This window comes from Electrona antarctica (genome assembly GCF_951216825.1).
Source record: "Electrona antarctica genome assembly, chromosome: 20".
Taxonomy (NCBI): Eukaryota; Metazoa; Chordata; class Actinopteri; order Myctophiformes; family Myctophidae; genus Electrona; species Electrona antarctica.
Genome location: NC_136801.1, coordinates 14179290 through 14194206, shown reverse-complemented (window position 1 = coordinate 14194206; position 14917 = coordinate 14179290). Strand labels below are relative to the sequence as shown.

General features: G+C 43.1%; 1 protein-coding gene across 3 annotated transcripts in view; it reads left to right on the top strand.

The window, feature by feature from the left end:
* abi1a (abl-interactor 1a) overlaps positions 1 to 14917 on the top strand; it is a 71878-nt gene that overhangs the window by 11919 nt on the left and 45042 nt on the right. For all 3 annotated transcript variants that reach the window (XM_079489702.1, XM_079489700.1, XM_079489701.1), the window contains exon 2: positions 4870 to 5037. In XM_079489702.1, the coding sequence (XP_079345828.1) occupies positions 4870 to 5037 (168 nt within the window). The remainder of the gene's footprint in view (positions 1 to 4869; positions 5038 to 14917) is intronic.

Here is a 14917-nt window from a genome sequence, read left to right as displayed (position 1 = left end):
GGTCATTAAGGTCCACAAAATGAGAGGCCTGCTCTGCCAGAAACATCGTCAAAAAAAGTTATGGCCATTTTAGTATGTGTTTTTGTATACCACACCATAGATAGACAACCATTATAAGGCAAAATGTCATCATACTTTAAGTAGCATGTGACATGTCAAACTAGGGGGTTTTCATGATTCTGAATCCATTCCAAGCATTAGTTTTGCATGAAAAACACTCCTTGGCCTAAATTCGGCCATATCCACTTGCCCAAATGTGCTGACCTCATCACATTTGTGATGACTGCTATGGCTGTATTTAGGCCAAGGAGTGGCCTATCCCTCTATAAAAAAGAAAATAAAGGCGAAAGCCACAAAAAAGATATCTTTAAAAAAATAATACAAGGCCTCTACCCACATGAACTCACTAAATGCATATTTAGTAATTGCAAATGACAAGGAAACATAAGTTGTTGTTAGTTGGCATTATTATTATTGGTTATTAGAAATTACATGATTACGTTGTGATTGACACATTTGCCAACATGGTTCACATGCATGATTAAACCTGAAGACAACAAATACACTAATGTCAATTAGCCAACATGGTTATGCATGCCTGACATGACATCACAGGTTGAGGTTGGTCATTTGAAGTTCAAGATCCACATGGGAGCCAAACCGTTCACATGGGGATTCGATTTTTAATACGAAGCATTCTTTCCATGTCGCCGAGCCAGCGACCCCAAAGTAATCAAATTATGAATCTCGTTATTTCGAGAATCTTTGCGCCTATCTTTTTATTTGTGTGAGGGGGATGAGGATGACAGCCAGGGCAGTGGCTTTAGACCAGACATCTGTCATCGGACACATCCCCATAGTGTTGCCAGCCAGGTCTGCTTATTATAAGCGACTTTGGACTTCTTTTTCTGTCAAGTTGCTTGTTAATATTGGTAGTTGTGGGCTGGGTTGCAGTTTTTTGGGCTTGTTTCTGAACGTGTAGTTGCTTTTTTTTTGGGCTACTTTCCCAAATGTTGTTTTAATAAGACTCAAACCTTTTCATGGCAAGGAGTGGACCCCTAGCGTAATATGTTTTTGTCTGCAGACCCCCACCCCGTGCCAGGGACGCCCAGAGGAAAATTTGTGTTGTTAAAAGGTTTCAAAAATATTTCAAAATTACTAGATTTTTGTAATTTCTTTGGTGGGGCGATTGCAGTTCTACAAGCTCACATGGCGCATTGTGAGCTTGTAGATTGTCTATTTTCAAATAGCCGTAGCCTAGTCGCTTCTTTTCATAGACAGGTCGCTTATTTCTCTCACAAAATCTGGCAACGCAACCCCCGGCTGACCCCACATCACCGCTCCAGTCACAGGAGGATCAGTTGAACTCAGATCAGGAGAAAAGCAACTTATCGTCTCTCTCTGCAGACCCAAATCTCTGCTCGGGGTCAGAATGTTCTCGTTTTGCTCTGCTGAGTATTATAGACTGAACAACATGCTTTGGAAGTGCAACAGTGTGTTTTGGTACAGAAGAGTTACATAGCCTCATTGTAGAACCTTGGGTTATACCTATTACCTACTTGATTAACTGAAAGTTGTGATCTATGCCTGTAACCTTTAGCTCATATAGGCATAAACAGACAAACGAGACCTAAACAAGCACAAGGAAAGCATACATGTAAATAATACTATCTGCTTTTGACAGATGTTTCCTAGTACAATAAAAAGGCATATCCTTGGTCACCATCCAATAGCCGTGTAAAGCAAGCTCTTGTGAATGTGTTCCTGTTAGGAATTGAAACACCATACAGTCAGTAACAACGTATCCAGGTTAATCTCTAGATATACATTTGGTATGTTTCTGACCGTTGTGGGTGACGGCGGTGTGTAATTCCACCTGTCTTCACAGATCAATTCATAACGCACCAACACATCACTCATTCACTTGTTCGCTCTCCCCATCATATAGTATACCTGCATGCTGCACTTGACTTACAGGTGTTTGAGTGCAGACATGTGGCCATGCTTGTTTGTATTCGGCAAACAACAGTGTGTGTAAGCTCCGAGTAGGGTAGAGAGACAGATGGCATTCTGCTCAGAGCTCTCTGGAGGAACCCTTCCTATTTTTCTGTTTTTCCCAGAAGCCGTTATCGTCCAACACATCTGCTGGTCTTATTTGCGCAGACAGAAACACCACTAACGCTTTATCACCTCTTTATTCACACTGACCCAAGGCTAACCAACAGACAGACGGAGCTTGGCAGCTCGCTTCCCGGTTCAGACTCTTCTAAGTATTAACATTTTAGTGAAATAGCACAGTGGTTCACAAACCGTTTAGCACCAGAGCCAAAAGATACATTGTATGTCTCCCCGGCAGCAAAACTAGAGAAAATAGCTCACAACACAAGCTCACAACACAACACGTCGTGATGCAACGTTTTTTTATGGAATGTTTTTTAATTCATAATTTGAAATTCTGTTTGGTTTTAGATTTTTCTTAAATGAAAAACTTATTTTTTTTAAATATGTTAAGGCTATTTACTGTTGACCTATACAAATGGGTCCTGAGGCTCCCGACCCACTGTTTGGGGAAACACTAGCATTGAATAGCCACAGACACCGCCACCCTTTTAGTCATGTTAGTGGAATATATTCTCAATGTTATGACAGGCCAATCAGCTCTCAGCCGAGCTGTGTCGAGTGTTGTTGAGCACTGGAAATAGCAGATCTGCAAGCTCACAGCGTGTCATGCTGTGACACATTGTGAGCTTGTACATCAGCTATTTATCCCAATGTTATGACAGGTCTATCAGCTAGCAGCCAAGCCTAAGTTGTACGTATCTTGTGTCACGTCAGTGTTGAGCACTGGAAATGGCTGATCTACAAGCTCACAACGTGTCACGCTGCAAAACAGTGTGAGCTTGTACATCAGCTATTTTTGGTGTGTATCACTCACCAGCATGCAACTAAGTATATTAGGCTTTAGTACATGTACAATATAATAGGATGAACGATGAACCCACTCCTTGCTGGGTGATGTTCTTCATTCTTTCTCTTGGCAATCGCTCCTTCTTTTGATCATTTTCCCTTCCCTTCATCCACCTCTTTTCCTTCCTTCCATCCATCACTACCCACTCAAACCTCCACCCCTGCCTTGATACAGCAGCTTGTTGCTGTTAAAAGTACCCTCCAGCCAGCCATGGCTCTTTGGACTTTGTCTTTACGACTGAACAGTGTGTGGGGAGAGGGGACGAGGCCTGTGAAGATCAAACGGGTCAAAGACTGTATTTGTTCCCAGTTCCCTCTCTACCATTGTGGGTGGTGGTGGGGTGTAGAGTGAAGCCAAATGACTCATTAGTAGTAAGCCTTGCTGAGCCATGTGGTCCATAGGGGCAGGAGCCTATCTCCTGTTTCTGTACTGTAGCTTGAGGCAGCATGATGTACGAGTAAACCCCCTGGACATGAATGACGCTAGTTTGTCGCAGAGACTTACCCACCAATCCAACCCTTGATGCTGGCCTGGGTCCCATTTTTCTTCGAGTCTTTGGTATGACCCGGCCGGGGAATAGAACCCCGACCTCCCAATCTCAGGGGCGGACACTCTAGCCACTAGGCCACTGAGCTGGTTAAATGAGTCATTACAGTGTTACTGTGTTTTGTTTTGTGTGTGTGTGTGCCAAATCATTGGCCATCTGTCTTATGTTGGTATCAGTGAATCACCAATTCAGATCCAATGTGGTGGTGAAAATGTTTCGGGGCGTCATCATGTGAGATGTTTTTAAATTAATGTGGTCTCAAATAGAGAACCCGCATCCCACAGACCCCCTCTGTTCTGTACAAGGAATGTGGCCTTGTACAGTATACCAACTAGGGCTTGGCAATTAACTACTTAAGTGCTAAAGACGTCTTATCAAATAAAACCGTATGAGGCCTAGGACATCTACAGACATCTTATGGCGTTTTACATTGATTAATGTAGGCCCTGGCCCTAAGCTACATCTGGCTATAGCTCTGGAATGCTAGCGCGATGTATACTCAAAACAAAATGTTTACCTTTTTCAGATGCTTATATCTCGGAAAACAAGCGTTATTTTGCGGCCGATTTTGGCCTTGTTGCTAGTCGCGGTCGCAAGGTTGAAGGTTTATGTTTCGCATGACTTGGATAAGTGATCTGATAGATTTAACGTTGGTGACTTAAGTTTCGGTTCACGTACCTGGGGTAATTTTTTGCCTCAAGCAAATCCGCTCATAATGGAAGGCACGGCAGAGGCTAAACTGATTAACTAAATTGATTTGTCTGATTAACCACTTGAAGCAGCAATAGCTCATTCAGTCATTATTTATTATCATAATCAAGGAACATGTTTGAAATAATCATTTGCAGTCATATTGCTCACAACGTGTCTCGTTGTGAGCTTGTCTGCTATTTTCAAACATTTTAGTACTTTTACTTTTGGTACTACTTTATGTATATTTTGATGCAAAATGTTGTACTTTTACTGTAACATTTTGAACACAGAATAACAGTGTTTTTATATTGTGATATTGTGTACCGGTATTTTACCTAAGTAAAAATATCTGAATACTTCTTCCACCACTGGCCTCTCTGTAATACAAACCAACAGTGGGTTCTCATCTGGTCAAAGCTGGAACTGCAGGCGGGCCCATGCATATAGCACGAGGAAACCCCGCGCCACTGGGGTTTAACATTGAGCACTCGTTTAGCACTTCCGCATTTGCCAACCAAAAGTTGGTTGGCAAATGCGCTCGCCACTGAGCAACTTCCATTGAAATTAATAGCGGGGGGTGGGGCTAGTGCTCCGGTCCGCCCTCTATTCATTATAACTCTATGGTTCTCATCTCTCCCCCCTCCCCTTCATTCCCCTCCAGGCCCAGGACAAGAGGCAAGCCCTGGAGGAGACCAAGGCCTACACCACCCAGTCTCTGGCCAGCGTGGCCTACCAGATCAATGCCTTAGCCAACAACGTGCTGCAGCTGCTGGACATCCAGGCGTCGCAGCTCAGACGCATGGAGTCCTCTATCAACCACATCTCCCAGGTCAGCAGCACAGCACGTCCCCCCCCCCCCCCCCCCACACACACACACACACACACTCCCACACAGGGCTGTCGCAACTCGCAAGCAGGACATTTTACTTACTGTGACACACAGATAATTGAGATTAACAATGTTTTTCCATTAAACATTGGAACATTTCTGTTTGGCTTTTAGGCTTTGTAAATGCAAATTGCACAGGGCGGATATGACAAATACCTTGAATATACAGAGAAAAGACTGACAATGACGTCATTTTAGACATCTATTGCTGGTACCACAGACCTCACAGCTGTTCAGGATGGCGCCCCACATTTTTCTCACTTCTCTATTGCCGAGGCGTTCGCTCTCCCGTGGACACTTTTCTATTTAGGTCGCACTCCACCGCGAGGCTGTCTCTGTAGTCACCACCACAGTGCTTTGTATTCGTTATTGGTAGTAGCTCATACCCACTGTGTGTGTTTGTCTGAAAAACTGCTTGTCCTTTGTGCACACTCACCTCGGTCCTCAGAAGAGACACACAAACATTAAGTTAACTTAATAACTAGCCCCATATGGAACCTCTCCCTCCTCTATATAGCTCTGAGATATGGTCCTACATTCTCGGTAGTCGGCAGAGTTTTCATGTTTTTCCAAAATCCAATTTTACGGAAGCAGTACTGCGCATGCAAGTGGGGGTTGACTGACCACAGGCTGACTTAAAAAAAAAGGTTTAAACGTTTGTTTCAACCCTGCTAATATTTTTAACATCTGAGAGCAGGGGACCTTTACTTTTTAGATATGATGTGCAAAAACAGTGAGTTCTTTATTGAACTAACCTGGCCTTCTTGCAGGTGTCGCACTCTGCCGACACCCAACAATGTGGGACCTCATCTTGGAGCTATATAGCGGAGGGAGAGGTTCCAAATGGTTCTACTTAATAACCTGATGCTGATAATACACACAAACACACACCCACTTCCACTGTTTCTCGTCACGGATTCACGGTTGTACCTTTGCCTAGCTGTAACTGTCTGCACGCAACCTCTGCCATGTGCAGGTAAATCCAATGAAGTCGTTAAGGGCTCAGATATCTCTCTCGCTCACACACACACACACACACACACACACACACACACACACACACACACACAAGGGTTGACACTAAGGTCGTCTCAGAGGCACTTGCCCGTCGGGCAAGTACAGGTCATGTTCTACTTTCCCAAAGGTCATGCATGCCCACTTGCCCGAAAAGTAAAAAGTCCATTATAAAATGATAGGTACAATTTGAATTACTGTTCAATTTAACACTTATTTTGTAACTTTCTGCGGTTGTGTGATAAAAAAAACATAAATCATACCTCAATTGTTATGCCAAATACCTACATATGAATATGACTATGGGCTAAGTGTAGCAACAGTGAAAACAGCACAGGTAAAAACAATGCTCCTATTTTACATTCCACAGACCAGAAGACAGCGCTCTGGCCTCGTTCAGGTGTTTAGACATATATCTTGTGTTGTGTTTATAGACGGTTTCCTCCCATCTCGAACGAGCACTTGCCTGGTTGGGCAACCTGAAAGAAAACTCCACCTGCCCGAAAGTTTGCTTTTATTTTATTTAGGGGCAGGTGGGCAACCCTTAGTGTCAAACCGCGCACGCACGCACACACGCACGCACGCACGCACGTGGGCGCGCACACACAGACACACAGACAGACAGACAGACAGACAGACAGCATCTCATAGCTTAGCCTTGGAACTTGGAGGCATTGTTGTTCCATAAGCATACATAGCAGTCCCAGTTAGGAGGAGCGCAGCCGGTAGTCAAACATGTCCAGTCCTTGGCAAGTCGGGACTTAGTTGGTACCATGTAGGGGCGCTTGTTGTTGACAGCTGGGATTATGAACTAATAGACTGTTGGTTTGTGTCAAATGGCCAGAGAAGAGTAGTTCTTTGAGCTTTGGTTGAGGCTTTTTGTTCTTCCCCAAGTCTGCTGCTTACTCACTGTGTTTCTGTCTCTTTAGGCAGAGTTGTGCAAACTGCAAAGAATGCTTGAGATGTTTTGAAGATAAACCCAAGGTCATGATTTCAGGCTGAAATCGTGGATGATTGGGCTACATAGAGAGTGAGAGAGAGTGAGGATAAAGTTGAGGGAGAAGAGAGGGCAATCCGGATAATTGGCACGGAAAGCGTGAGAAAATAGAAGATGGAGGGATAGTTGTTTAAACTTTAACCCATTAAGACCTGAGGCCGATTCTGCAAATGCCTTCTAAATCAATAGTTCTTAAACTTTTTCGTGCCACAAGGACACCCAAAATCACGATGTATCTATTTGGCCGTGGTCCCCTGTCTGAAAGTTTTCTGTCCCCCCCCCCCCCCAGAAGAGAAGTTTTGTGTTAAAAAAAAAAAGAAATTATTCAACACTTTTTTTTCCTTTTCTTCAGATTCTTCTAATATTCCCATGGTAGATGTAAAAGCTTGCCGTTATGTTTTGAGAACCACTCGTCCAAATCCTAAGTTTTCTGAAGTACATTTAGATTTATAGCTAAAATCTAAAATGACACAAAGCTTTAATGCTTTATTGGAAAGGTCATCTAAAGCAGAAGTGAAATCACAGCGAGAGAGAGAGAGAGAGTAGCTGAGAGTCAATATATTCTAACGGACAACATCCAGCCGATATGTACCTATTGCTCACCCTGCGGGCAGGACCTGTTTGCCTCCGTATCCATGACAACCATGCTCCACACCAGACGATCCTCTGAAACGCAGACAGACACAGACGGCAACTTTGTGTCAGCAAAGCCAGTGCAGTGTATTATAAAAAAAGGGTCAGGCTTACTTTACAGTATAATGGTAGTTTGCACTGCTTGACAATTTCCCCCTACAATGCATTCCGAGGTGTGTGTGTGTGTGTGTGTGTGTGTGTGTGTGTGTGTGTGTGTGTGTGTGTGTGTGTGTGTGTGTGTGTGTGTGTGTGTGTGTGTGTGTGTGTGTGTGTGTGTGTGTGTGTGTGTGTGTGTGTGTGTGTGTGTGTGTGTGTGTGTGTGTGTGTGTGTGTGTGTGTGTGTGTGTGTGTGTGTGTGTGTGTGTGTGTGTGTGTGTGTGTGTGTGTGTGTGTGTGTGTCGTCCAAGTCATTCCATTCACTGTGTACGTTCGGTCACCATGGTGATGTGGTAGATGACTGCATAACGACCAGGTTAGTTCAATAAAGAACTGGATTGCTCTTGCCTCATTGGTGGTCCAAGAAAATGTGAGAAGACTGTCCATGCAGAACGGAATTCTCGTGTAAGTTGGAACTCGAAACTATTTTTCCCCATGTGTAATCATACCAATCACGGCCACATGAAGATTGGAACATTGCCTCTTTGATATCTTCGCATGCCAGATTAGAACAAGCGGATCTGTCTCTGTTTAGCACTGCTTGTCTCGCCCCCTCTCTCTCTCTGACCCACTGGGGAGATGTGAAGGGTTTTGTCTGCTGGCGATGCATTGCATGGGTAACCAGCAGGGACTAGTGCTGCCAGAATTGGCCAAAAATGATATTCGAATATTCCTTTTAAAACACCACATGGATTCCAACGAATGTCGAATGTATATGATTTAAGATATGAATATGATATGAATATTGCAGCCTAATATGCTGTAAAACGTTCTTTCTTTATGGTCCGGTCCTGTATTGGTGCTGAGAAATGCGCTCTCTTGAGTCTTGCGAGATCAAATGAATGATTCATAATTATCTTAATAGCCAATTTTTTCTCGCCAGAACTCACACAGCAATGTTATTGTTATTTATTAAATTCGAATCTTAATTTAAAATATTCAATAATTTTAATTTTTACATTTGAATATTCATTCGAATATGGAATATTCGTTGGCAGCACTAGCAGGGACCATTCCCTCCTGTAGGTTATTTCCCCGGTAATAAACTATACCGCAGATCAGACCGTTGAGGGTGTGAAAATGGACCTGCGAGTGTTAACTTTTCTGTTACACTCAGGATTAGGGTTGTGATCCGGAATCTGAAGAACTGGAGGAACCGGATCCAACATAGCCTCGCATGGCCAGACTAATATCTCTGCGTAGCCGTAGATATTAGCCTTGAACTTTGTTGTGGAAGCTTTATTTCCAAGAGGAGGTTAACAAACAGACTCCAACGTCACAGCAAAAAAGTCTCACTTTGTATAGTAGGCTCTGAGGTGAGTGAAATGTAATTCAAATTGAGGAGTGCCAGACCAATCTCACCAGGGATTATTTATTTTCCTGTGTGCAGATTCGTCCGGTTTCCAGGCTAGAATCAACATTGACAAACCGGAATCGGTTCCAACTTCCATCACATTTGGAACCGTTTCCTGAACCGCTTCTATCACACAGTCGGAGCTGTTACATCTATACAATTAGGCTACAATACCAGTCAGTGATTCTCAAACGTTTTAATTTCAAGGACCTTGAGACCTGTAAGGGTCCATTTGGAACCCCCTAGGAATTGTTAAAGTTAACAGTTAAAGGAATTTGATCGTTAAGGAGCCAGAATCGTTAAAATCGGACCTAAAGAACACCTAGGGGTGTGTGTGTGGGGGTGGGAGGGTTAAAAGTGGTGGTCTAGCACGCTCCAAAATCAGGAAAGGCTAAATTGTTTAATCATTAAGTCAGGCTCCCCCCGGGTTATTACTGTGTAGTAGTTGTAGATATAATATTTTACTATGTTGTAAATCAGTTGGCAATACTATATTTCACTGTGTAGTAGTAGTAGTAATATATAATAGACAAGATGGGCGGCAGAGTGTCGGCCATAACAAAGCATGGCTGTCTGTGTTAATAATTGAGAGGGATGGTTATGAACTCCCGGGCTTGTGGGTGTTTTATGGCCCTCCACCGTCCTGTTGGGAGCAGGATCATTATCAGGCCCTGCCCCTGAACCCCCCCCCCCCCCACGCACGCACGCCACGCACCGCTCTGGATGGGAGATTAGTAGTAGTCCCAGAGGTCGGCGTAGCGGCTTCCCTTTTCAGCTGAATAGGAAATGCAGAGGAAACGCTGCAATTGCCTGCAGTGTTTTTTCCGTTGTTCTTTCAGTACCATGTTTGTTAATTGGGAAATGATCATTTTTTTATTATTATTAATTTAGGGATAGATTAACAAAAAATAATATGACTCCTATCTCCATTCTAACTGTGTTTTCTTCATAAATTAACGCCCTACTTGATCGTACTATGGTGTCACAAGAAAGCATCAACACTATAGCAGATTCACAAGCTCCAAAAAGCCCGTAGATCTGCAACTTTTGAAATCTGCAAAGTAACAGAGTCCGTCCGTCCGTCCATCCATCCATCCATCCATCCCCAGAGTCCAGTGGTGGAAAGTATTTTTACTTAAGTACTGTACTTAAGTACAATTTTGAGGTATTTGTACTTTACTGGAGTATTTCCAATTTCCAGTACTTTTACGTCTACTCCACTACATCTCTGAGCCAAAATACTTTTACTTTTACTTCAATTCCATACTTTTACTTGTAACGAAGTAGTTCTAAATTGCAGTATTGGTACTTTTACTTAAGTAATACAATTGAGTACTTTTTCCACCACTGCCAGAGTCATGTAAACGACTTAATCCCGCGCCAGTGTCGCCGCACGCTGGACGTAGCCGATCTACAACCTCCTCACAACAACGCGTCGCGGCTTATAGAATGGCTATTTTAGTTGCACGACGCGGCGCACCAACCAAGTACAACTCACTCAGGCAAACGGATGATCCATCTCTCTCTCTCTCACACACATTAGCGTGTCAGCTGGCAGCTGCGTGGAGAGAGCAGCCAGGCCAATAGCTGTGGCGTCAGAGCAGTTGACTTTGGTTCTGCTGCCATGCAGCTAGCTGGTGTTAGCGCCGCTGCTGGTTAGGGTGTGGCTACGGAGTGGTATATCTGTGTGACTGGAATGGAATCACTACACCCCCCCCCCCCCTCCTGTCAGATGGCCCCATAATGCAACACATCCTGTGCTCTGGACGGGGGAGGGAGGGTTGGAAAGTGGACTGTTCATTTCTGGATGCGCACGCGTGGGGCTGTGTGTGTAGGGCCTGTCACAATTACAAATTTAAGTTGACGATGAATTGTCACACGAATAATTGCTTATAACAATTTAATTGTTTTTTTTTCATTGAACATTGGAACGTTAAAGTTGTATCTCGTTTTGCCTTTTAGGCTTCGTAATCACAAATTGCACAGGGCAGATAAGGTGTGTGTGTGTGTGTGTGTGTGTGTGTGTGTGTGTGTGTGTGTGTGTGTGTGTGTGTGTGTGTGTGTGTGTGTGTGTGTGTGTGTGTGTGTGTGTGTGTGTGTGTGTGTGTGTGTGTGTGTGTGTGTGTGTGTGTGTGTGTGTGTGTGTGTGTGTGTGTGTGTGTGTGTGTGTGTGGCAGATGACTTCACCATGTGGTCATAATAATAATTATGCAATTTGTCTATCATTCTTTTCACAAGTGATTTGATTTAGTGATGAATTCAGAAAGAAATGGGGTGGCGGGCTGGGGCAGACATGGATTTGAATGTCATTGGTATTCACTGCTTGTCGAGGTTCTCGGCGCAGTATGGCTGTTTGTAATGTACAGGTGGTGGTTTTCTCACATCCAGTAGCCCGGTTTCTCTCTCTTTCTCTCTCTCTCTGTGGTATATCCAGCCAGTGCTGCTATGTCTACTTATTGTATGTGACTTTGGGCTTCTTTTTCTATAGTAGTTGCTTGGTTTGTGGGTTTTTTGGGGGCTTGTTTCTAAACTGTAGTTGCTTATGTTGTGTTTGCTTCCACACTTTCTTTTAAATTATTATTATTTAAACCAGCGGTTATCAAATATTTTCATGACATGGACCCCCCCCCCCCATCTGAAAATATTTTGTGTCAGGGAGCCTTGTGTGCCCTTGTAGATCGGCTATTTTCAAATGGCCGACGTATACAGCATATAGGTGTAAAGTGCTCATGTGGCGCCTAATGTATTGATTCTTTTTGGGATTGTTTTCCCACACCTGGTTGCTTATTTCTCTCCCACACAAAATGTGGCCACACTGAGGACCGTGGCTACAGAGAGAATAGCAGAGACGTGCTAGGGGCTTCCACCTTGCACTGTGTGTGAAGTGGCTGCTAACAAGCTGTGGAACAGGGAGCGCTTTGTCTGGCCGGCGGAAGAAAAAGTGCCCCCACATTGAGAACCCCTCTCTCTGAGAGAGAGAGAGAGAGAGAACTTGCATGCATCTTGACTTTACATGCAGGGAGAGACCGGTGAAGTGCGACACACACACACACAGCTAGTAACAAGAAAAGCACTCTTATACAGTACTATGTGACGATGAATATGCGGTCAAGATAGTGTCTCTAGACCCGTGTTTCTCATGTCAAGGACCACCAAATGTATGTATTTGGCAGCAGACCCTGAACATGTTTTGTGCCAGAGACCCACAGAAGAGGAGATTTGTGTATAAATAACATTCGCAACAAGCTTATAAACCAACATATATGGATACAGTGGTTAAAATGATTATGATACTATATTATTAACTACTTTTGCTGTAGACCCCCCGGAACTCCCCAAGGACCCCACTTGGAGAACCACTATTCTAGGCTACATCTAACTCAATAAAAGCTCCAATAGTAGAGTTTGTAGCTGCAAGTGACCAAATTTATCCACATCTGTGTCTTATGACAATGTGTCAGTCACGGCTAAGGGGAAGCTGTGAGTGAGTCACTCACAGGAAACAATTGAGGGAAACTCCGGTCAGCAAAAATATTTGGCCTGGACTTTAAGACAATAGACCACTTTAAAATACTGCAAAAATGAAATCATAAATGAAACTGTAACAGAAAAAAAAGCATCCTGTGGCATGTTTTTTTACTGATTTTAATATGTTTACAAGGAGATTATAATGTTAGGTTTTTAGATGGTACTCGTTTTTATACGATACTAGATATCGTTGCTTTCGGGCAGAAACATCTTATCTCCATATTCTAACGTTTTCGTTTTTTAGTAAATTGATGCCCTACTTACTACAGTGTCACAGTCACACGTCACACGCTTCAAACGTAGCAGATCTACAAGCTTGTAATGTGCAAATCGACATGTTTTGAACTTCTAGATCTACTACTTTTAACATATTTGAATCTTGAAAAGTAACCGTTTTGGACATGAGGTTTCCACCCGACAGAGACCGTATCCTACAGCCTAGGTCCTCACCACACAACCTTCCCATTCATTTTAAAAGTATTATATTGTAAAAGACAGGGAAAACAGAGGGAATGTGCACCGGTGTGATTGCGGAAAACAACAACTTGACAACACCGTGTACAGAAGTTGTGTGTGTGTGTGTGTGTGTGTGTGTGTGTGTGTGTGTGTGTGTGTGTGTGTGTGTGTGTGTGTGTGTGTGTGTGTGTGTGTGTGTGTGTGTGTGTGTGTGTGTGTGTGTGTGTGTGTGTGTGTGTGTGTGTGTGTGTGTGTGTGTGTGTGTGTGTGTGTGTGTGTGTGTGTGTGTGTGTGTGTGTGTGTGTGTGTGTGTGTGTGTGAATAAAACTTCTATCTTCATTCTAACTTTCTTCATAAATGAATGCAAAAAAATCCCAACATTTTGCCAAAAAGCCAATCTACAAGCTCATAACACCGCTGAGCTTGTAGATCTGCTATTTCTGGCTACAGTTCTCCCCAGATCGATGCTAGGGTTCAAGTGGTTTACTTTATATATGTAGTAACTCTCAGCAGCCCCTAGGGGTCCCGGACCCCCTGTTGAAGACCCCTGCTATAGTTGGTTGTACACTGTGAGTGTGCCAAGCCAGCTTGTTGAACCCAGTGACCGCACACATCAGTGTGATGAAGTAGCAACAATGGCCGACTGGATACAGAAACCAGCTGACACGCTGACAGCTCCACTGTAAACGGCTCCCTTTGGCTCCCAGGACCCAATACCGATGTTACATTAGAAGACTGGGGGAGGGGGGTTCAAACACATTCTGCATTATGTTTGAGGCTATTTGCCAATTTGTAAGGTATAGGTTTGTAGTCTTGCCCTAGCACTTTCCCTAGCCTCGACGACCTTGCAGGTAGGGGTGGGACGATTCACTTACCTCCCGATACGATATCGATAGCTAGGGTGCCGATTCGATATTGCGATTTATTGCTTTTTTATTTTTGTATTATACTATTTTAAAATAATTCTAAACAATTTAGACCATGAAAAGTTCAATCATACACTTCAATGCAGAATGCAGTCAGTCTTTCTGTCATGAAATACATAAAAATCAATTCTGCCATTCGATTTCAATATTGTGGCATTAAAAATTGTGATTTATCGATTTGTTTATAGTGTACTTATAGTTTCATTGTACAGATATTCTACTGTTAGACGGATCTTAGCTTACTTATGATCCTTGATTTCTATTTCTATGTATTTGATTACATGTGGTGTAATCACTCTGGATTAAGAGCATCTGCTAAATGCCTAAATTGTAGTGTTTAAAGTAAACTATTAAAAGGGAAAACCTCTGAATGTGTCATTTTAGATTGAAAGCTGAAAGCTCACATGAAAGCTCACATTGTCCAGAACTCTTACTTGAACTAGCCTTACAAGTTCAAAAAGCGCGCGCTGCATTTTGTGTGTGTAGAGCTGCTGTTTTTTATGCTTTTGTGTGACACTGTAGTCTGAGAGAAAAGTTTAAATATGTAGATATTTCGATATGTTCTGTCCAACAGCAACGATTATAGCAACATAAGTTGCAAACAGAAAAATGTTAGGATTTAGAAGGCATTTTTTAGAATCAACCTCGTCTTAATGGGTTCATTTGATTTTCCTCTGATCACATCAATTTCACTATTATATGTCAGGTGTATAGGGTTATTGTTATGCATTAAAGTATACTGGTCCAGTAGTAGTG